The 23,545-nt window shown below is 39.5% G+C and overlaps 1 protein-coding gene across 1 annotated transcript; it reads right to left on the bottom strand.

The window, feature by feature from the left end:
* Positions 1-10,453: 10,453 nt before the first annotated feature.
* LOC107488927 (uncharacterized mitochondrial protein AtMg00820-like) lies at positions 10,454-10,962 on the bottom strand. The gene is made up of 2 exons (XM_016109716.1): positions 10,908-10,962; positions 10,454-10,827 (listed from the first exon to the last, which is right to left on the bottom strand). The coding sequence occupies exons 1-2, from the start codon at positions 10,960-10,962 to the stop codon at positions 10,454-10,456; spliced, it is 429 nt and encodes a 142-aa protein (XP_015965202.1).
* Between the last annotated feature and the right edge of the window lie 12,583 nt (positions 10,963-23,545).

The raw sequence follows: 23,545 nt of genomic DNA, 5'->3' as shown, positions 1-23,545 counted from the left end.
CCAAATTCACCGCCCGATCACGACAAAGTCAGCAAGATGAAAACCAAAATTCATCGTCCGATTACAAAGTGACAGGTCGGCAAGGTGAAAACCAATTTCACCGCCCGACCACGATGAAAACCGAATTCATCGTTTTATTTCGACAAAGATCGACAAAGTGAAAACCAAATTCACTACTCAATCAAGACGCATTAATCTGAAATATTCATTGTCCGATTATAAAGCTACAGATCGGCAGAAAGTGAAAATCAAATTCACTACGCTATCACGATAAAGACCAAAGATGAAAACCAAATTCATCAAAAGGTCTGCCAAACGAGGGTTAAAACCTAAACTCTACAAAATTGGAAAAGATGAAAACAGAATAATGCAAGAAGTTATAGAAAGTGATCCATAGAAAGGACCTGACGAGGTCCTAATAAAATGGATTGCTATAAAATAACTTGAAGACTGGCCGACACAAAGAAGTCGGACCAGCCACAACAACCCAAGTTATAAGTAAAGCCCTGGAAAGAGGTCTCGCCAACCCTATAAAAGAGGATTACTATAACTTAGAAGAGTCCGACATGATGAAGTCGGACTCCTACGAAAAAGTTACAAACGTAATCCCTGAAAGAGACCTGAACAAGGTCCAAAAAAGAGGATTACCAAGTAACTCGACAGGACCGACATGATAAAGTCGGCCCAAGCCAATCAAAGTGACAAAAAGTTATAAAAAATAATCCCTAAAAGAGACTTGACAAAGGTCCAATAAAGAGGATTACTAGAAATAACTTAGAAGGGACCAACAAGAAGAAATCGGACCAATGAAAGCTACAGCTTGGACCAACAAGAAGAAGTCGGGCCAACGAAAGTTACAGCTCAGACCGACAAGAAGAAGTCGGACCAACGAAAGTTACAGCTCAGACCGACAAGAAGAAGTCAGACCAACGAAAGCTACAGCTTGGACCGACAAAAAGAAAGTCGGACCAACGAAAGCTACAGCTTGGACCGACAAGAAGAAGTCGGACCAACGAAAAACGTGCGCTAAAACGAACATAGCTCCGCCCAAAAAGCCACGGCTCCACGACAAGGCTATCAAAATTGTTCAGACTGAATAAAAAGTGTTCTATGAGAACACTAAAAAGTCATCGGACAAGTTAGCCCTAAGGACCACCTCGACCAAGCAAAAAGTGGACAAAACCAGAAGTGATCAAAAGAGGCCAGACAACAAAGTACTGACACTCTACAAAGATCCACAAAAGGGACAAAAACATCTCGCAACAGCTAGAGGAAGGCCAGAAATGCTTTGCTAAAAAGTACGAAGTCTTGAAAAAAGATACTACTTAAAAGGCAAAAGCAGAAATCAAAACGGCGCTAAAAAGTCATCCAAACAAACTGTAAAAAGGTTCCCCATCGGAACAATACCTAAAAAGTTGTTGGATTATGACTAAAAAGCCCGAGCAGTGAAGACAAACAAGTCGGAAGAAAGGCTGAAAAGCCCTCTCAACAAACTAAAAAGGGCAATACCAGACTCGCACAAGGAGAAAATACTCAAGATCGACCAAAGTCAGGATGCTTGAGCACGACTTCCCCAAAAGAGATCGAAACTCTGAAAGCACGATCTCATAGAAAAGTCCGAACTCAAGCAGGGACAAAGTCATACATGTCGACGTCAGAGGCGCAAGCACGACTTTAAAAAAGAACAAGCCAAAAGGTTGGGAAACAACTTAAGGCTTAAACGTGCTTAGCCAAAAGGGATATAACTCCACTCAAAGAAGGCACAACCTCAAACAGGTTTACGAACGTCATCCGAGACTAAAAAAGGTTCTATATAAAGAACACTAAAAAGTCATTGGACAAGTCACTAAAAGCCCGGATATCAAGCCGCAAGGATAGCTTCGCCAAAGCAGAGGGTTGTTAACACAAACTTAAAAACAAGGCGTGATCCAGAAGGCAAGGGTAGAAAACCCACACTACCACTCAAAAGAGGTTGGACTGTAAAGTACCAAACCTCTAGAAAATCTACAAAGATTGCAAAGCAATGAAGAAACAAGCCAGATAGATGCTTGAGCACGACTTCCAAAGAGATCGAAGCTCTGAAAAGCACGATCTCACGGAAAGATCGAACTCAAGCAGGGGCACTGTTCATACCCTGGGTCAAGCTGTCCGACCCAAGATGTTTAGCGACAAGCCGATCGACCTCTTCAGGTCAGACCATCCGACCTTTTCTCAAAGAGCTCGGCCAAATGTCCGACCTCTTCTCGAAGAGCTCGGCCAACTCGCCAAAGGAGCCCAAACCAGGCCCAAAACGAAGGAACACAGCCCAATCTAAAGGCAGCCAAAGCCCGGAAAGATAAAGGCAGTTCCCCTAAAGATAAGATAACCTCACTCAAAGATAAGGATAAGATAAGATAAGATAACTATCTTATCTCCAGAAAGGTCACTCATCACCATTATAAATACACTGGAGCACCCAGGTATAACTCATACTCTGATTCTACTCAATACCTGCTTAATACCCTTGCTAACTTAAGCATCGGAGTCCCTTGCAGGTACCCCCACCCTCGGGAGACGAAGGATCAGCAGCACCACCAGATCCAACAGGTCGGACACGATAGCTCTGGCCACCAGCTCTAAACAGGTCAGACATAACAGCTCCGACCAGTACAGAAGATCTCATCCGAGATCGACCTTCAGTTTCAGGTAACCCTCGGAACAGGGTCCATCCAGGAGGGAGAGCCTGGCGGTTGGGTTGCTAGAATGATTGCTGGCTCGGTTGCCAGCCCTTGGATTAGCGACCTGTTTCCTGTTCCGGGCTTAGCGCTTGCTAACTTGGAAAGGAGGTCTACTTGGGCGTTTCTCTCCCTGGGAACATGTTGGATTATGACTTCATCGACGTTTTTGCAAAGTTCTTTCACCTTCTCTAGGTATTTCTGTAGTAGTGTATCCCTGGTCTGGTAACTGCCATTTATCTGGGATGTGACGATCTGGGAATCACTACTTACCTCAATCCTTGACGCTCTGACTTCTTTGGCTAGAATTAGCCCTCCTATCAATGCTTCGTATTCTGCCTGGTTGTTGGAGACTGGGAAGTTGAACCTGATTGACTGCTCGTAAGATATTCCTATCGAATTTTCCAGGATGATCACGGCCCCTCCGAACGCTTGGTTGAAAGCTCTGTCTACGTGGAATTTCCACCGTGTGTTCGGTATGTCGGGTGCTTCTCCTGTGACTTCTACTAGAAAGTTCGCCATTACCTGGGCCTTGATTTTCTGCCAGTGCTCGTACTGTAAGTCATACTGGGATAGCTCTACTGCCCATGCCATCATTCTTCCCACGAGGTCGGGTTTCTGGAGGACCTGGCGAATCGCCTAGTCGGTTCTTAGGATGATCCTATGCCCTTGGAAATATTATTTAAGCCTTCTTGACGAGGTTAGCAAGGCATAGGCTAACTTTTCCAGTTTGGTGTATTTCAGCTCCGCTCCTTGGAGCACTTTGCTAATGAAGTATACTAGGCGCTGAGTCCTTTCTTCTTCCCGGACGAGGACTGCTGCCACGCCTTGTACGATTATTGCCAGGTAGAGGTAGAGGGGTTCTCATTCTTTGGGCTTGCTGAGTATGCGTGGTTCTGAGAGCATCTTCTTGAAATGGCTAAACGCTTCTTCACATGCCGGGGTCCACTCGAAGGCGATTCCTTTCTTTATTAGATTAAAAAACGAGAGTGCTTTCCCAGTCGAGGCTCCGAGAAATTGGGATAGGGCCGTGAGCTTTCCGGTTAGTCGCTGTACATCTTTGATGCACCCTGAGCTTGTCATTTTGAGAATGGCTTCGCACTTGTCCGGGTTAGCCTCCACCCCTTTTTGTGTTATCATAAAGCCCAGGAATTTCCCAGCCTCCATAGCGAACGCGTATTTTAGTGGGTTGAGTCTCATATTGAATTTTCTCAGCGCTTTGAAGACATTTTGAAGGTCTCCTATATGGCTGTTTGGTTCTGCCATTTTTAGTAGGATGTCATCGACGTAGACCTCTACCGTCTTGCCGATGAGATCATGAAAAACTTTGCTCATCAGTCTTTGGTAGGTGGCCCCCGCATTTTTTAATCCAAACGGCATTACTTTGTAACAATACGTGCCTCTTGGTGTTTTGAATGCTGTCTTTTCCTAGTCAGGTCGGTGCATCAGAATCTAATTGTACTCAGAGTACGCATCCATGAAGCTGAGGAAACGATACCCTGCCGCTGAATCTACCAAGGTGTCGATATTTGGGAGGGGTAAAGAGTCCTTCGGACATGCCTTGTTCAGGTCCGAATAGTCGACACACATTCTCCATTTGTCGCTAGCTTTTTTCACCAGCATGATGTTAGATAACCACGTTGAGTACTCGAGCTCTTTGATGAATCCGGCTTCCAGGAGCCCAGCTATTTGCTTAGCGACCTCACTAGCCCTTTCTTGGGACATCTTTCTCTGCCTCTGTGCTACTGGCTTTGCGTTTGGTTTGACGGCTAGTCGGTGAGACATGATTTCGGGGTCCAAGCCTGGCATATCTGACGGCGTCCATGCAAAGAGGTCGCCATTTGCCCTTATCACTTCCATGAGAGGGCCTTTGAGTTCATGGGGTAAATTTTTGTTTACGAAGGTAAACTGTTCTGCTGACTTCCCTATTTGAAACTTCTCCATGTCCCCCTCTGGCTCCGGCCTTGGCTTGTCTTCTATTCTAACATCTAGGTCGGCTAAAAACACGCCGGGCACTCTCTTGGACTTCTTTCTTAGGGAGAGACTGGCGTTGTCACATGCAACGCCGCTTCTAAGTCTCCCCTAATGGAGCCAACCATTCCTTTGTCTGTCACGAACTTCATTGTTAGGAACTTGGTGCATATCACGGCTGAGAATTCGTTGATGGTTTTTCTTCCTAGGATGATGTTGTAGGATGTGGAATTTCTGAGGACTACGAAGTCCGCCATTACTAATCTTCTGGCGTCACTAGCTCCTAGGCAAATTGGAAGCGAGATCATCCTGTTGGGTTTGATGTAGTTATCACCTAGCCCCATGACACCGTGTTGGTGCGTCTTAAGGTCGGACTCCCTGAGTCCCATGGTGTCAAATACGTTTCTGAACAGGATATTGGAATCAGCTCCAGTGTCGACGAGGATTCGTCTAACCAGCCCGGTCCCAATCATCGTCGTGATCACCATGGGAGGGTTCTCGGGGAGGTCGGGGAACCATTGGTCTTCTGGGCCGAAGGATATCATGGGAGGTCCTCCATTTGGGGTGGTAGGACCTCCTGTCGAAATGGAGAGGATCCGGGTATCTTTCTTTGTTGCTGACTTGGACTTGGAAGGGGTGTCACGTCCTACCATGATGTTAACTACAAAAGTTGGGGGGTTGTTAGTGGCCCCTGTGGGTTCCTGTCTCGCCTTGACTGTCCTGCTTCGATCTTCTTCTGAGTGCTCTCGTTCTCATCTTCTCGGTTTCCGGATAAATCGGGAGAACTCGCTCAACTTGCCTTCTTGGATGGCCTGTTCTAAGAAATCTTTGAGGTCGAAACAATCTTGGGTATTGTTCCTGAAGCCCTTGTGATAGTCGTAGTAGAGGCTTTTCTTGCCTCCCGTTCTCTCCTTCAAAGATCTAGGTCTGGACAGGATTCCCTTGTCTGCGATTTGTTGGTAAACTTCCACTATGGGCGTCGTAAGTGGCGTATAGTTTGTGAACCTTCTGAGCCGCGGGGTTTGTTTGTGTTGCTTGGTTGGGGCTCCATCCCTGGGGGCCTCCTTGTATCTGTTGACCTGAGAGACCTGTCTGGCTGACGGGTTAAGGAGCTACCGCTTATTGGCTGCTACAACCTGACTTACTTCCTCATCATTGATGTATTCCTTGGCCACGCTTTGAATTTTCTGCATAGTCCACACAGGCTTAGTTGTGAGGTGCTTCCTAAAATCCTCATTTAGCAGGCCGTTTGTTAGGCAGAGACTGGCAACCGAGTCCGTGAGACCGTCAATCTCCAAGCATTCGTCGTTGAACCTATCCAGAAAATTCTTGGTCGGTTCCCCGGGTTTCTGGGTGACCCCTAACAAGTTAATCGGATGTTTTGCTTGGCTATGCGTCTTGTGAACCGAGCCATAAAGCTTTGGGAGATGTCTGCGAAGGTCGTAATAGACCTTTGTGAGAGAGTGTTGAACCATCAGATCGCTGGACCGGCCAGCGTCACAGGGAATTCTCGGTATTTAACTGCGTCGCCTACTCCTTCCAGGTTCATTCTTGCTTCGAAAGCTATTAGGTGCTCCAGGGGGTCCTTGGTCCTGTCGTACCTCATGTCCGTTGGCTTATCGAAGTTCTTCGGAAGCCGGACCTTGAGGATTGAAGGGTGGAAGGGGGTGGCCCCCATGATCACGGGTTCTTGTTGTTTCTTGGCCTTCCCTCTTTGGGATTCCCCGCAGGCCTCGGACCTGTCTTGATAGGGTCGAGAGGTCGCCTGTGCGTGTGCTTATTCTCGCTTTGTTGGGCTCCTTTCTCGGCTCTCTAGTCTTCGGGAAGGGGAGCGAGTGCGGGCGCGAGATCGGCTGGCATCGTCGCGGGAATGGCTTACGTTTCCGTGGCGGGAAGGAGATCGGGTGAGGGTGTGAGATTGGCTGGCATCACCGCGGGAGTGGCTAACGTCTCTGTGGGACCGGCTCCTCGCTGCCAGCTCTCGTTCTAGGTTTTGTACTCTGTGTCTGAGTTCCTGCATAATCTTGGCGCTATCGGCTCCTGTCCCTCCGAAGGGATGCCTGTCGGGGGTTTTGGTGTAAATTTGTTGGTTAGGCTGAATGGAGGAACAGGGGTGTTCGGCGGTTCGGGCCGTCGAACTCGCCTGACTCAAGCGAGCCCCACCACCTTCGCGAAACTCCTCCGACGTGGGAAGTCGCTCCACGTCTACAGGATTCCCACAGACGGCGCCAATGTTCGTTACCTGGGGACCTCGAGTTCCCAGCAGGTCGGGTGATTGTGAGAAGGGAACGTGAGAGACCCTGAGCTGACGTGGAGTGAGGACAAACGTGTGTTGATGATGCCGGAGGTGATGTGGAGTGTGGGGGTGGTCACCTGCAAAGACACTCCGACGGGCAAGTCAGTGTTCCTACAAGTTGGTAGCCAAATGAGGTAAGATGATGTGTACCTTGGGGGGAGTGTTGTCCTCTCCCTTTATATACTGTGCTGGGTGAGCCTAGAGGTGACCTGGCCCACTGGCCAGAATGCTTGCGATGTCCCCGCGCACGTGAGGAGGAGTTGGCCGTTCTAAACGTTGGGTCGGGGGTTCGGGTCTTGCTCTGGTGAATCCGACCCGACCATTCTTGCTAGGCATGGGGTTCAGGCCGTGGTGTTAAGGTCGTGTGTCGGTCGGGTTGGGTGTTCGGGGACTGACCCTATTGAGTTTTCTTGGATAGATTGAACCTGAGTTAAAGATGGTGCCCCGATCCGACGACCAGTTGGACTGAGTTTGTAGCGGTTCTGTAACAGTTTCAAATTCAAACAAAAAACTGTTGCGATGAGAGAGAGAGACGGAGAAAAAAACTTCTAAGTGGTACTCTCATATTGGGATAAATTGGTTCTTATATTTTTCCGAAAAAAAAGGACCATATTTTTCATTATTGTGATTACTAGTATCAGATGTGATTTATGACAATAAGTTTAAGTGGTCCAAGTTGGTGATAAATCAGTAAGGTGATAAACATGATGAGGGTCAACCGATGAAAGTGAGTGTAATAATGAACTAATTAATGAAGTGATGATCCGTGTATATATTTGTAATTAATTATGCCAATAATTACAATTTCTAAATTTAAAAAAATTTAACTAATTTACATCAGCTTGATTCGCGAAATCTTACGAAGGAACAAAAGTCTTACAACAAGAATTTTTCACTTCTAACTTAAAACTCAAACTCAAACTATTCGTTATTAAATCACCTTTAATTTATCAATTTCATCTCTCAAATAATCCCAACAACTTACTTAATTAGGATTCCCTACTTCCATTACAACACACATTAATTAGAGCCAACCTCCTCCAAAAACTAAATTAACGGCCAATTATATTTTGCCCTCATTTTATAAGCATCACAAATAATATGCAACATAATTTTAAAACTTGGTTGGTTGATTTATTCTTTTTATCCAAACAAAATTATATTATTTACCTGAAGTACTGTGACACTTTTTTATATATAAAAAAAGTATTATTTCTTACAACAAATTTTGAAAATACTGATAAAATTGATTATGAAAATTTTAAAATTTATTTTTTATTTCACAAATATAATCAACCTTATTTGAATATTTATTTACATATCAATAACAATAATTTTACGCATACAATTATTGTCTAGGAATACAAAATAGTTGTTTAATTGACAAACATGGAAAAAATTCTATTCTTTAATATTAGTTTTCTAAATTTAAAATCGTATTTCAAAAAATTGTGCAAACCTGCTTAAAAGAGAAAGAATGGTGCAAAGAATGTCAAAGTGATGATTCTCACTTAGGTCTAACTAGAGTTATTAGAAGCATTTCAGGATTTTCAGTTTTACTAAGTTATAAGTGATTTTGGGTATATATATATATGATGACAAATATTTATTCTATTAAAAGTTCAAATATAATTTAATATGTATGTTAATAGTGCAGGTCTAATACTTCATTTCTCAGCCTAATTCATGTTACTCCAATAAATTTTCATAATATATAAATTAAAGCATTAGTTCAATACTTATAAAGACAAATCAGAACCAAACACAAAAAAGAAGGCTCTGCATTTGCTAAGAAAAAGGAAAGAAAAAGCAAATAGAACATTTGGCATTAGTATGGAGAATTAAAGACAACAAGGACACAAGCATAACCACACTATACTAAGAATAATAGAGGATCAAAATTTAGAGGTTGGTAGAGCAAAAACAACATACAAGAACAGCAGTGGTAGTAGAGCGGCTTTAAAGACAGGAGAGGTAGTGGAGTAAAATGAAAAAATATTGCATGCATGCCGAGGAACAGCTGTGAAAATTTGATGTGTGAGTGGAGAAGAACACATAACTAGAGAAACTGATATGCAAGTAAGTGATAAACTTGTATTAATGAAGAATCACACTAATTACAATACTAATGACAACTATATATATGGCTATACTATTCTAACTAACTTTGTACAGCTCAACAAAGCTAATGATAACAGACCTCAACAAACTGCCTAAATAAGCAAGGGAGTACTAAGGGAGTACTCCTTCTAATTTCCTATTAAATAATTAATCAGCAACCATTATAATCAAGTAACACCTTCCCGTAAAGTTAGAGTATTGGGAGAGAAGAGATTCAAGAGTCCAAGCTTAGAGTAAGCTACAACAAAGGAGCCAGGAGCAAGTGGTTTAGTGAGATTGTTAGCAGTTTGGTTGTCGGTAGAGATGGGCAAAAGATGAATAAGTGTTCCTGTAATTTGTCACGCACGATATGGCAGTTCACCTCAATGTTCTTGGTGTGTTCATGAAACACTGGGTTTGTAGCGATGTAGATAGCGGAATTGTTATCACAATACAAGTTGATGGGTTTTTGAAGTGGCACACCAAGATCCTTAAGAACATAGCTTAGCCACTGAGCTTCCCGTGTAGCTAATGCCAGTGCTCGATACTCAGCTTCAGAAGAGGAAGCCACAACTGTGAGTTACTTCTTGCTTTTCTAAGTAACCAGAGAAGGACCAAGGTAGAAGCAATAGGCAGAAACAGATCTACAGAAATCAGGACAACCTGCCTAGTCTGAGTCAGAGAATCCCGTGAGTTGTAAATCAAAATTTGTAGAAAAAAACAAGCTAGCAGTAGAAGAATCTTTAACATAGCGAAGCACTCTATGCGCAACTTTTAAGTTTTCAGTAGTTGCACAATCCAAGAATTGACTCAACTTTCCAATATCATAGCTTATATCAGGTCTGGTATTAGAAAAATATAGAAGTTTGCCTATGATCCTTCGGTATGGAGTAGAGTCTGTGAGGAATTTCCCAACATCCTTGCTGAGTTTAACCCCATAGTCGATAGGTGTGGTGGCAGATTTGTAATCCTCGAATCTAGTTTCTTTAAGCAAGTCAAGGACGTACTTCCGTTGATACAGAGTAATACCACTCTTATATCGTGCCACCTCCAATCCAAGAAAATGCTTTAAATTCCCTATGTCCTTGATTCAAAATCTGTCATGAAGCACACTCTTAACCAACTCGATCTCATGCAAATCATCTCCTATCAACACTAAGTCGTCTACATACACTAAGACAGCCGTGAAATCAAGTGCTGTAGATTTGACAAACAAACTATAATCAGACTTGCATTGAGTAAAATTTAGCTCAAGAAGAACAGATTTGAGCTTGCAATTCCATTGTCTGCTCGCCTGTTTCAACCCATATAGGGATTTTTCAAGCTTGCAAACTTGGTCAGGTGTAGCTTCTAAATTCAGAGGCACCTTCATCTACACCTCCTCATCAAGCTCACCATGTAAGAAGGCAGTATTCACGTCAATTTGCTTTAGGTGCCAACCTTTAATAGTAGCAACAGCCAGAACAACTCTTAAAGTACCCAATTTAACAACCAGACTAAAGGTTTCCTTATAATCTACTCTTGCCACCTGTGTGAATCCCTTCGCAACCAGGCGTGCCTTTGGTCTTTCTACTGTTCTATCTGGGTGATACTTCATATGAAACACCCATTTGTAACCGATAGCTCTTTTACCTGCAGGTAAAGAGGTTAGCCTCCATATTTTGTTTTCCTCCAAAGCAAGGAGTTTAGTTTTAATAGCTTCTTGCCAATAAGGTTGAGTGACAGCATCCTCATAGTCTTTTGGCTCTAAATTTTGAATGGTAAGGAAAAATACAAGATGCATGGGAGAAAGTCTAGTGTATGATAAAACATTAGAGATAGGATACCTTTGAGTGCAAAGTTGTGCTTTGGACTGAGCATGGTTGATGGCCTGATATTCATAGTCCTACAAATATGCAGGTGGCCTGGTTTGTCTTGTAGACCTCCTCATCACAACACTTTCAGGCAACATAAAAGATGGAGGAATAGCAACAGCTGCATCACTACTTGAATCCACTATGTGTGATGGAGACTCTAAATGATCATGAATTTCAGGATAAGGCAAAATTTTATCATTATTATGTAGATCACATAATGCATCATCATGATTTAGAGTACTAATGTTTTGTGAATTATCATTAGAATGATTTAGTTGTGGAATGGCAATGCCATTATTGTCCAAAACCCGAATCTGAGTACCTTCCAAAATGATGTAATCAAAATCATCATGAGAGGCATTATATGTAATATGAGACTTTGAAGAAACTCCATTATTTTACTCATTTGCATTTTCCTTCCTTGAATCCAAGATGCAAGAACCTTCTTGCTCTCGGATCTAATTTGGTTTTGTTCCTTGTAAGGCTGGCAGCATATGCTAAAAAGAAAAAAAATTTGATATTGTAAATGTCAGGTAATTTCTGATAGAGAACTTGATAAGGCGATTGATTTTTCAAAAAAGGGGTAGAGAAACGATTTATCAGAAATATTGCATGTCCAACACCATAGTTCCAAAATATTTTAGGTAAATGTGCTTCAAACAAGATAGTTCGAGCCACAGCAAGAATGTGTTGATGCTTGCGCTCAACAATGCCATTTTGCTGTGGTGTTTCAACGCAAGTCTGCTGATGAATGATTCCATTTGAATCGTAGAAATAAGACATCAAGAATTCAGGGCCATTATCTGTTCTTATTATTTTGACTACTACATGAAAGTGAGTCTTTGCGAAAGCAACAAAGTTCCTAACTAATTGAGAAGCTTCTGCTTTAGTTTTCATGAAAAGAATCCAGGTAAATCTAGAATGATCACCTACAATTGTTAAAAAGTAACGTTTACCAAGGAATGTGGAAATTGAGACAGGTCCCAAAATGTCAACATGTATTAGCTCAAGGACAGTTGCTGCAATAGTAGAGCTATCAGTAAAAGGCAGTCTTTTTTTTCTACCAAGATGACATGAGTGACAAGGCTCATGACTTATTTTACAATCAATGAAATCAAAATATTTTGTTAATGCAACTAACCTATCATGAGATGGATGTCCTAATCTATTGTGCCATAAATGTTGTGAATTAGTGCTACTAGAAACCATTGTGATGTGGGGGAGAGCCTGAATTTTTTTATTCAGAAGATACAAGCCATCAATATTGCTAACTGCACCAATTATTTTCAAAGTGTGCAAATCCTATCTCACAATTTTTATCAATAAATCTCATTTTGCAATGCAAGGATGTGGTTAACTTGAAAATAGATATGAGTTTGAAATTAAAGGTGGGGATGAACAAAGCATTGGTGAGATATAGATTGTTGGAAAATACAATAGTTTCCATAATGCAGCTAGTAGTGAGGGCACCATTGGGTAATCTAACAATAATGGGATCTATTTTAAAGTGATTTTGAAAATCTGGGTATAAGACACGTGATCCGTGGCTCCAGTGTCTATGACCTATGACTTGTGTTTTTGGGTGGAAATGTTTAAAGCCTAGATATGAGAATTAAAATGCAAAATATGAACCATTCTACCTTGATGAGGAGAAGGAGTGATTTTGGTTGAAACTTGGCTAACGCTATGAGTATGGTGTGCATCTTGCCTGCTGAGCAATGCTAGAAGTGCCTCCCGTTGTTCTGGAGTGAATTCATTGATGGTGGTCTCACTTCAAACTATCTGGTGATCACTGAGGTCATCATTATCACCCTCAGTGTTGTCAATGGCTGTCATACAATTGCGGACATGGATCTTGTTGTCAAAACGAGAATTGAAGTTAGGTGGATAACCATGCTTTTGTAGCAATTATCCACAGTATGCCTAGATTTTCCACAATAGGTGCATTGCAGTTTATTCCGGCCATCTTGTCTTTTTCCAGCCTGAGTCTTTTCGCTTTTGCCCTGACCTTTTTCTCTACTTTGTGAGGAACCTGTGATGTTCGAAGAAAAAGAAGCAGCATTCGCCAAAATCTTGACCTCTAAATCATTGTACAAGCTGAAGAGCTACTTTTTTTGCTGAGTGATCATGGACAAGATCTTATTCATACTAGGCAGTTCATCCATCAACATGATTTCTGACTTAACAGTGGAGTATTGTTCACCAAGACCATGAAGGAATTTTGTGACTCTGTCTTCCTCTCTGTGCATTCGAACAGCCCTTAGTCTACAATCACATTTCACACAATCACAGACGGAAACAGATCTGAAATTATCAATTTCTTCCCAAAGGTTCTTCAGTTTGGCAAAGTAAGCAGCAACATTCATATCACCCTGCTTGAGTGCATATAACTCTTCATTCAACTTAGCTAATCTGAAACGATCACCCTGATAATAGCGGTACTTGAGATCATTTCATAATTCATAACCTACGTTTTTCTAAAGAACACTTTGATAGATGTCTGGGCTGAGGGAAAGATTTATCCAGGCTATAACATATGTATTGCATCGCTGCCATGCCTTGAAATTCAGATCGATTTTTTTGTTTCAATATGGTGCCGTCAACAAATTCCAATTTATTTTTCGAAGCGAGAGCAATGACCATGGCCTTGCTCCACGCACTGTAGTTCGCACCAGTAAGGGTAACATTGGTGATAGGTATACTTGGATTTTCAGATAGAAGAATATAGTAAGGGATTGCTAGATCTTGATTCGGATTGGTTTGTTTGTTGATGTGACTTTGAATCTACGCTACTTGATTGAAGAACGCAGCAACTTGATGTATGTTCATGGTAGGAGTGGCTCCTCCTAATCTAGTACTTGAATTCGCCTCCATAGGTTTCAGATCTGAGAAATTTCGAATTTGAGAGTCGAAATCGCAACCTTTCTCTCTCAACCTTGTTGATCGGAAACTCGTTATTCCACACTCTTGAAAAACCAGTGAAACAACAGAGCTCTTATCAAACTCTGTGGTATGAGTTCAAGGGAGAAGAAGAAAGAAAATAGATGAGAAAATGTCGAAGAAAAAAAAGGGAAAAATGTGAAGATCGAGAAAATTAAGCAAAAGGAAAGTTCATGAACACTGCGTGAACATTGACACTGAATTCTTCATTATTCTCTGAATGCGGATAATGCACGAATCAGAGAATAAGTCACTCTTTCTTCAATCAGAGTCTCCATGTTCCTCCATCTACGCTCACTGCACCATGTGAAAATTTGATGTGTGAGTGGAAAAAATACATAACCAGAGAAATTGAGATGAAAGTAAGTGATAAACTTGCATTATTGAAGAATCACACTAATTACAATACTAATGACAGCTATATATATGGCTATACTATTCTAACTAACTTTGTACAGCTCAACAAAGCTAATGATAACAGACCTCAACAAACTGCCTAACTAAGCAAGGGAGTGCTAACGGAGTACTACTTCTAACTTCCTATTAAATAATTAATCAGCAACCATTATAATCAAGTAACAACAGCTACAACGGGCAGAATCAATAAGAAAATTGAAGACGCAGTGATAGAATTTGAAGAACAAGCTTCATATTATAAAGCTGAACTATGAACAACATTTGAAGACAAGAATAATAGAGTGAAAAATTCATAACATCATCTCATACATGCAGAATTATTTTTCTTCCTTTTAAGCTTCATTTTAGATTTTATTGTTATGGTTATCTGATGTTTATCTTTCTGTAATTTAGAAAAAGACAAATCATGGTGAGATGAAAAAATTGAAAGAGCCGTAAGAAAAAAGAGGCAAGAGAGATACATTGAAAAAACCAAAAGAAATTTTCTGTGTATTTGGTTATTGACTTATTGTTGAACTAGGATTAGTTCTCCTTGCCAAATTGGGATAGCACTTGCTGACTGTTGAACTAGTTAGGATTCTCTTTTGCCAACCTGGAACAACACTTGGTAGTGACTAGGTTTGGTTAGAAGTTTAGTGGTTGATACTAGATGAATTAGGTTGTAATTCATTGGTATTGGTGTATGTAATCTGTAACACCCTACCACAAAGAGCTTTACGCTTAAGTCATAAAATAGAGGTGGTATGGTATTACAACCTCTATAATAAAATATATATACGTATAATACTTGAAGGATAGGTAAAGTAAAAATCGCAAAATTAAAAACGCGACTCTCTGGAAATAAGGTACTTGCATACGAGAAATTTGCCAGACGCCTAGTGAGGTGCCTCTCGACCTGCATCTAAAAGATGTAAATATCTGTATGGAATGAGAACCGAGAGTTATCAACGTGGTAAAGGTGCCGCATACATAAGATTTAAGGTCCCGAAAAAGCCAGAGGCAATCCTAGGACGCCGACACTCAGATTATAAAACTTAAGAATTAAAATGGAAACCATAAATAAGGGTGGTTTTCAAAGCATTCCTAAACTTAACCAAATACTTTAACCTAACTCTTCATCATCCACTTTCCTCCATAACCTCCAACTCCAAGGGAACCACACAGACAAACAAGCAGATAATAATAAACACAATTAGGATACAAGTAATGCAGATAGCAGGTAAGACAATTAAGCATATTAAAGTCACATGGGCACTCCCAATTAGAGCATAAGCAAGCAATTCAAACATGTGCATATGATGCATGCCTGTCCTAAATGAGTCTCATATGTTGGTTATCAAGCCAACCCGACAAGTTTGGCTGCTAAACCCTGGACTGTCCCTCGATGCGCATCCCCAAGAGTCTATGCATAGCTTTTTCTCATATATATCTTGCTCATTGGGGGATATCCTTCCCGAGAATTTATATGTGCCCAGTCACCCTTACGTTGTAGGGTCAACAGAGTATCGAGTCTCAACCTAGAGCAGGTGGTGGCAAGCCACTGTTCTTTACTCATGGAAACTCGTATCTCAGATAAAATAAGTGCATAAACCACTTAAGCATTCATATTCAATCGTAATCATTTCATAATCATTCATTATAGCCATAACATCACTTATACATCATATATTTGTACTTTTATACATAATTCATCATAACCCAGAGCAAGTGGGGTGAACTACACCCTTGCATCTACCCGGGGAGCCTTTATACTAACCAACCTAGAGCAAGTGGGGGTGAAACCACAACCCTTACGTTTACTTGATGATTGCGCATCATGTTGTTTTTCAATGCTTTTTCATACAAGAAATTGATGATTAAAGGTTAATTATTGAGTATTTTAGTGCTTAAATAGTATATTTCTTTGATCTTTTGATTTTATAAACTTTGTAGGAAATCATGAGAAAAAGAAGCAAAAAGGCACAAATTAAGCTAAAAATGAGAGAAAAAAAAGAATTTTGGGGCACACTTTGAAGTTTGAGCATGCTTCGGAACCTTAGGCCATAGGCCATGCTTTTAAAAGCATGGCCCATGATTTAAACAAGAGAAGAGCGTTCTCAAGCTAAGAGTGCTACGTTCCCTTCGAATGAGCGCCTGCGATGCTTTTGAAAATTTGATTTGAAATTTAGCTATCGACGTGCACGCGTGCATGACGCGTATGCGTGGATGTGATTTTTGGGAACAAGCATGCACACGCATGGGTTAAGCAGCAGCGTGGAATTGAAGTTTTGCAATCCATGCGTACGCGTGGAAGGAGCACTCTTGGCGCGAGTGCTACGCTCTCAAAGTGACCGCTACAAGGGACGCGTACACGTCGATGGACCAAAACACTAGGGACGCGCAAGCGTATAGCACGCGTACACGTGGGTGCAAAAATGCTCCGCTCGCCAAAAGAATGTTACACTCTCCTGGAAGCAAATTATGATTCAACTAAGCTTCATTCCTAGCCCATTTGAACTTCAAGCAAGCAAGCCCATTCATATCACTCAATCAAGGTCACAAGGATCATCTAGATTTAATTTTCATTTGATTGTAATTTGTTTTAAATTTAATTTCAATTTGTAATTTAGGAAAGCCTATATAAAGGCTTCAGTTTTAATTCAGTAGAGGGGAGGCTCAGTGGCTGCTTACGGACAGTAGGAGTAGGAGTAGGGTAGAAGGCTCTAGTAGAGAGCTCTCTTGGAGGATTAGAGACTCCAGAGAGCTTAGCATAGTTGAGATACACTTTAATTTTTTGCAAATTCTACATTTCAGCTTGTATTAAATTTAATTTCCTTTATGCAATTTCTATTTCTTGCACTTCTACCTTTCTGCCAATTTTACATTCCCGTTCATGTTGAGCTTGATTTAATTTTATGCAATTTAAATTTTCTGTACTTGTTCTTAGAGCGAAAATCCATTAACCCCACTTCATTAGGGGAGGAGCTCTATTATAATTCACATGATTGAGTGATCTTCTTCTTCTTCTCAATTCATCTGGATAGCTAAGAAATAACTTCTGTTTTGATTGAGATCCATGCATTCAAGAAGGGGGTTTGAATCTATAAATTTCCATGTGAGACTCGGAAGGGAAATCATGGAAATTAGAACTGAAGCTCTATTTCTCACTACTCTCTTGATCAACACCATTCGGGAGGAATTGAGATCCTGAGAGTTAGTGTGGCTTATGGATGAGAGACATGCACTTAACCTCTTCTCATGACAATTAAATCAAGGAATTGCCAAGATTGATTGTGATTAGAGAGATTAGATTGCCAAGAAAATGGGATCCAATCAATTTCAATCCGCCATAGATCTACTCATATGATTGAGAAAGGAGTTGAGACCCATTTGATTCATTGTGGATTATGATATCTCCAATCGCTAATGAATCTTTATCTCTGTTATTTCTATTCCATTTAATTTTCCAACACCCAGTCCCTTTACATTTGATGCAATTTGCATTCTGCATTTTAAATTCCTTGCACTTTACCTTCTGATTATCAGTTTCACTCAATTCACCATTGTCAGCTTAACTAGACTAATCACCTAACTAAAGTTGCTTGATCCATCAATCCCTGTGGGATCGACCTCACTCTTGTAAGTTATTACTACTTGATGCGACCCGGTACACTTGCCGGTTAGTTTATGCGAAATTCAATTTTTCGTCATCATTATTCATGAGGTACGTTCTCATATGCCCATGAGGAACAAAAGAGGGGATCCTAACCTCCCACAATCTCACTGGGGGCGATTTTACAATACCAGGAGGAACAAAGAAAGGGATCCTTACCTTTCACCATCAAGTATATAAATATATATATTTATACAACCTATCTCCTTATACCTAATTCATCACTTCTCAAGCTTTCTTCATCTCCAAGTTACCACCCCCTCCTAACTTTTGTAACAGCTCAGACCACCCGCTAGCACGATATTGTCTGTTTTGGCACACAAGCCTCACGATTTTGCTTTTGACGATAGGGATGATAGCCGAAGTCCCCCCACACTCATTCGTCAAAATGCGTCATGCTAGGGAGAAGTATCCACACTCTTATAAGGCAAGCTTCATTCCCCTCCCCAACCGACGTGAGACCTTACAATCCACCCTCCTAAGGGAGCCCATCGCCATCGCTGGCACATGGATCTGGACTCTAGTTCTGATACCATCTGTAACAGCCCAGACTACTCGCTAGCACGATATTGTTCGCTTTGGCACACAAGGCCTCACGGTTTTACTTTTGACGATAGGGATGATAGCCGAAACTCCCACACTCACTCGTCAAAACGTGTCATGCTAGGGAGACGTATCCACACCCTTATAAGGCATGCTTCGTTCCCCTCCCCAACAGATATTAGCAGCTTGCTGCCACGGTGACGCCACCTTTAGTGACGTAAGGCGCAGCCCCAGAATCCACTCACGGAAGTGAGGCAGCTGATGCCCCTCCACCACCGCCGATCGTATGGTTAACCATTTGGCTCGATGGAAGTACAGGTTAAGTATCACTTTGAGTCTTGTATATTTCCTGATTATTGTTATTGCTGGAAGTGCCTGAAAATTTATTCTAGTTTAGTGGATTTAGGTTTTTGGCTGAAAGTGCTTTCTATTTTCTGATTATGGAATTGCTGAAAGTGTCTGGTTATTGATTCTTGTTTAGTGGATTTAGGTTTGATTGCTTGAAAGTGTTTTCTATTTTCTGATTATGAAATTGCTGAAAGTGTCTGGTTATTGATTCATGTTTAGTGGATTTAGGTTTGATTGCTTGAGAGTGTTTCCTGTTTCCTGATTATAGAATTACTGAAAGTGTTTGGTCATTGATTCTTATTTGATTTGATTTAGGTTTGATTTCCTGAAAGTGTTTCCTATTTCCTAATTATTGTTATTGCTGAAAGTGTCTGAAAATTAATTCTAATTTAGTGGATTTAGGTTTGATTGGCTGAAAGTGTTTTTTGTTTCCTGATTATAGAATTGCTGAAGTATCTGGTTATTGATTTTTATTTAGTGAATTTAGGTTTGATTGCCTGAAAGTATTTCCTATTTCCTAATTATAAAATTGTTGAAAGTGTCTGGTTATTGATTCTTGTTTAGTGTTAGGTTTGATTTCCTGAAAGTGTTTCCTTTTTCCTTATTATAGAATTGCTGAAAGTGTCTGGTTATTTATTCTTGTTTATGGAATTGTCATATTGTTTTGTTTGTGGATTGTTGATAGGTTTGTGCCAAACAACAATGCATGTACTCAGGAGATAACCAACGTCATCAAACTGATATACGACCATCCCTAGCCCAGCTACAAGAAGATTCCCTTTAAAACCAGAGAGCGATGGTTTCAGAAATGAGCGGTAATTAAATTTTTTTAGTTTCAAACCTTTCAAGCTAGTTAATATCTTCTATTTTGATTAACTAATTTTAAAGTTTCTTTCTGCAGTTGTAGTTTATTTGGGACGCTAAGCACGATCTTACCATAAGGAAGATATACGACCACCGAATGGGTCGACAGTTACAGCAAATGCTAGAGGATGTTCGTGAGGCATGGGACCACCTGACGACCTGGCTCCAATCGAAAATAAAGAAGGCTTTGTTAGTTTATTAGAAGATTGATGAGGGGTTCAGGCATCAGCGTCTCACCAACAGAGCTAACAGGGCATTGGCCAAGTCGTCCAAGTATACCGGTAGCTCAGCGACCTTCATGAAGACTAAGGTCAAGTTGGTATGTAGTGTCTTTAATTTTGTTAATAACTTAGTTATATTTTTTACATATCTTCTACTAAGCATCCTAATGATATTATTTCAATACAACATGCGTAGTAGAAGTCATTGGATTGCGAGGCAACATTGGCGGAGACGTTCAAATACACCCACACGTTGAAGGAGAACAAAGAGAGATTTGCTAATCAGCGGTCTCAGGACCATTATGTGAGTAAACATACATCTGATCTTCTGGCATAAAATTATTAGAGATTAATTGTATAGCTATCGTACTGTGTTACACAGGAGTCTTACACGCAGAGATTAGAGGCCGCGACTTAGCAATCTCAACAAAGTTGGGAGGATGCCGCCGATAGCTCTGCTGCTTCAGTTGTCGATCTTGATGCGGTTTGATGTGAGGTCGCCTTAGCACCGTACAAGAACTGCGTATACCGAATTGGATCATTATTTGCCAGCAGCCTCCGAACCTCCACGTTGAGGCTGTCGTTAGGCTTTGCCACCCGTCGAGTCATCGAGACCGAGTAAGGCGTGGATTTGAGACTGTAGGTGTAGGAACTCCAACGCAACCTTCACTAGCAGGCTCAGGAGCTAAACGATTGACAACAATGACCTCAGACTGGAGTGGAGGGAGTAGATGGAGCGACTTCAGCAGATAGAGACTCAGATGGAGGTATACCAGGCTCAGATGCACGCCGCTAGCAACATCCTTTCTGATGGCAGCGGTCCTGTTGGTAGCACACAGACATCACTGCCTTCTGCGCTACCTCTTCAAGGCCACGGGCCGACGACGAGAACTACCTGGATATTTAGTTATTAGTGTTTTGTTTTATTGTTTAATTGTTTCATTGTATTTATTTAATGTACTTGACTTTTAATTTATTTGAACATAGTATTATTTATTTTAAATACTAGATTTTTATTATTCATGAATTGACCATTAATTGTGTGAAAAATAAATTTAAATAAAAAATTAGAATTGACCATTTATTTCAAAAAAAAAGTTTTAAAAATTGACATTACTGTCGGATTTACCGAGGGAATAATCCAACGGTAATAGTGTGGGAAACATATCTTAGCGCCAACATTATCGTCGAAAAAATTCGCCGGTAACTAAATAATTTTTCAAACAGGTAATCCGTCGCAGAATCCGACGATAATTACCGTCAGACGAAAAAATTCTGTCAGTAAACATTTATCGGCATAGCTTATACCGTCTGATTCCTTCCGACGGTACTTAAATTACCGTCTAATTTTTTCGTTTTATAGATAGAAATTTCGATAATACTCAATATTTTTCTTGTAGTATATACTCAACATTTTAACTACCATTATTAATTACAAAAGTTTAACACATCCACTAAATAATGGCAGCTGAGCATACAGTAATAAATCATAATTTTCTTTTGACTTTTGGATTTGGATATTCATCTATGTATTCATCAAATTAACCTATCAATTATTATATGGCCCAACAGCATCAACCATCATAGATTCATATAAATTCCTTACTGATACACTAGCTTGCGAAAAAAAAGGTACCTTCTTGATTATCATTACCTGCATTCAAATGCGTTGGACTTTTCTTATGCGAATCCCAACAATAATATCTTGTCTTGAAAACATGTTTGTATAAATATAGTGAAATCTCTTTAGGAGTTGAAAAAAATTTTATTTTTATACTTGTTGTAAGGACATCTAAATACACCACCATCAAGTATAAATTAAAATTATTTTATCGTTATATCAATGAAATTCTAAACACTATTAACAAGTTCTTGTCTTAATCTTCCTCGATTTGACGAATTTCTATTATATATACACTTTCAATATTCTAAAATTTTCATATTTAACTAAAAATATATTAAAAATCAAATTAGTTAAATTCTACTTCTGTAAAATAATAAATATGAGTAGAATCAAATTATATATACAAAATTTTAATATCATATTTTAATGAATAACAAATCATTTCAAAATCCAAAAGATAAAATCAAGTAGATAGAGTAATTAACTAGTACCAATCAAGACACATACTATTACTCGATAAAAAATATCGAATCGATGAATCGAGTTTTTGATATTTATTGAGATTGAGAAGGGATTCGATTGTTAGATTTTGGCAAATTGACAAGTGTCATCAGAAGATTGATGGAAGATGCTTATAAATAGAATTGCAAATAAGGGATTAGGAGTTAGAAAAATCTCTTCAAAAACATACCCATACACACTTACATCTCTAAAAATTTTTTAAATATGTTTTTGAGTTATACTTCTGTAGGTTTCTTTTTATGTTTTATATTTTTTTTAATTCTGTGCTTTATATTTTATGAAGTTTATTTTTTGAACAAGTTTCAGATCAATGACTTTTACATTTAGAATTTGTCTTTATCTTATTTTATTTTTACTGCAAATTTTATTATTGATCAAATTTATTTACATTCAAAACTTTGCATGTACATGTCATTTTATTCTTTTAAGTTATTAATTCATCTTTAAATAAAAAAATAAAAATCTTCTCTTTTTTTCGTGACAAAAATGATAAACTTTGATGCATAATAAATTATTACCCATAAAAAAAAGAGTAATTTTCGTTCCTAAATATTAAATTTCGAATCAATCTAAAATCTTCTTGCAAAAAATTCTTTCCATTCTACCTGCAAAAATTCTGTTAAACACATACCATTACAAATACTCTTATAATTAGGAGGTACACCACACTTGTTAGCCTTAATGATCTAAAGTAATGTCTTTCTTCAAAGTTGCGAGGGATTACCCTTTTAGAGTCACCAACTTAGCAGAATATACTTGTGAGAGAGCAAACTTCACAGATACACCTTCTCCTTGCGACAATGACTTATGACAGTGTGACAATGCACCACAACACCATTATGTTCTGGCTATGGTGGATTTGTCTTCTCTTGATTAGGGTATGGTTGTGGATATTGGTAAATACTCGAAGTTGAACCTGTGAAATGCTGTCCCCTCTTTTGCCTTTTCATTTTTTATTAAAAAAATAGTTAATTTAATAAAAAAAAATAATAAACTCAAGGTCAACCAATCATATTGTCACCTTGGACAACAACAATATATGTAAAATTATTCATTGATGACGTCAATTTTCATATTGTAATCGGTTAAATTTATAAAATAGAAAAACAAATTTTATAAATAAAAATTAGCTTTCAATTTTTCATGATCAATTCTATCAATATTCTTAAAATTTGTGATCAGAATAGTTAATTTCATCTCAAATAAATGCGATCGCACCTACTTAGTTAAGATTCCATGCCTTTTTGTCCCTATTTTTTAAGCATCTCAAACAACTTGAACATAACTTTAAGCATTGGTTGGTTGGTTCATTCTTCAGATCGAGACAAAATTAGTGTTCACCTAGAGTACCTACTTAGTGACTCTGATGTTCTTTTATATATAAATTAATTAGAATAATCTTTGTTAGAAGACCATTAAAATTTATTATTTTTTATTATTAATTAGTTATTAATATTTATAATATAAATTTAAATTA

Source organism: Arachis duranensis, chromosome 5, assembly GCF_000817695.3.
Source record: "Arachis duranensis cultivar V14167 chromosome 5, aradu.V14167.gnm2.J7QH, whole genome shotgun sequence".
Taxonomy (NCBI): domain Eukaryota; kingdom Viridiplantae; phylum Streptophyta; class Magnoliopsida; order Fabales; family Fabaceae; genus Arachis; species Arachis duranensis.
This window is presented reverse-complemented; position numbering and strand designations above follow the sequence as displayed.

Bases quoted from the DNA above. Each gene is read 5' to 3' on its own strand.
- LOC107488927 (XM_016109716.1), bottom strand. From the start codon at position 10,962: ATGAATATCAGGCCATCAACCATGCTCAGTCCAAAGCACAACTTTGCA. The intron at 10,828-10,907 runs GTATCCTATCTC...TTCAAAATTTAG, and splicing joins GCACAACTTTGCACTCAAAG to AGCCAAAAGACTATGAGGAT.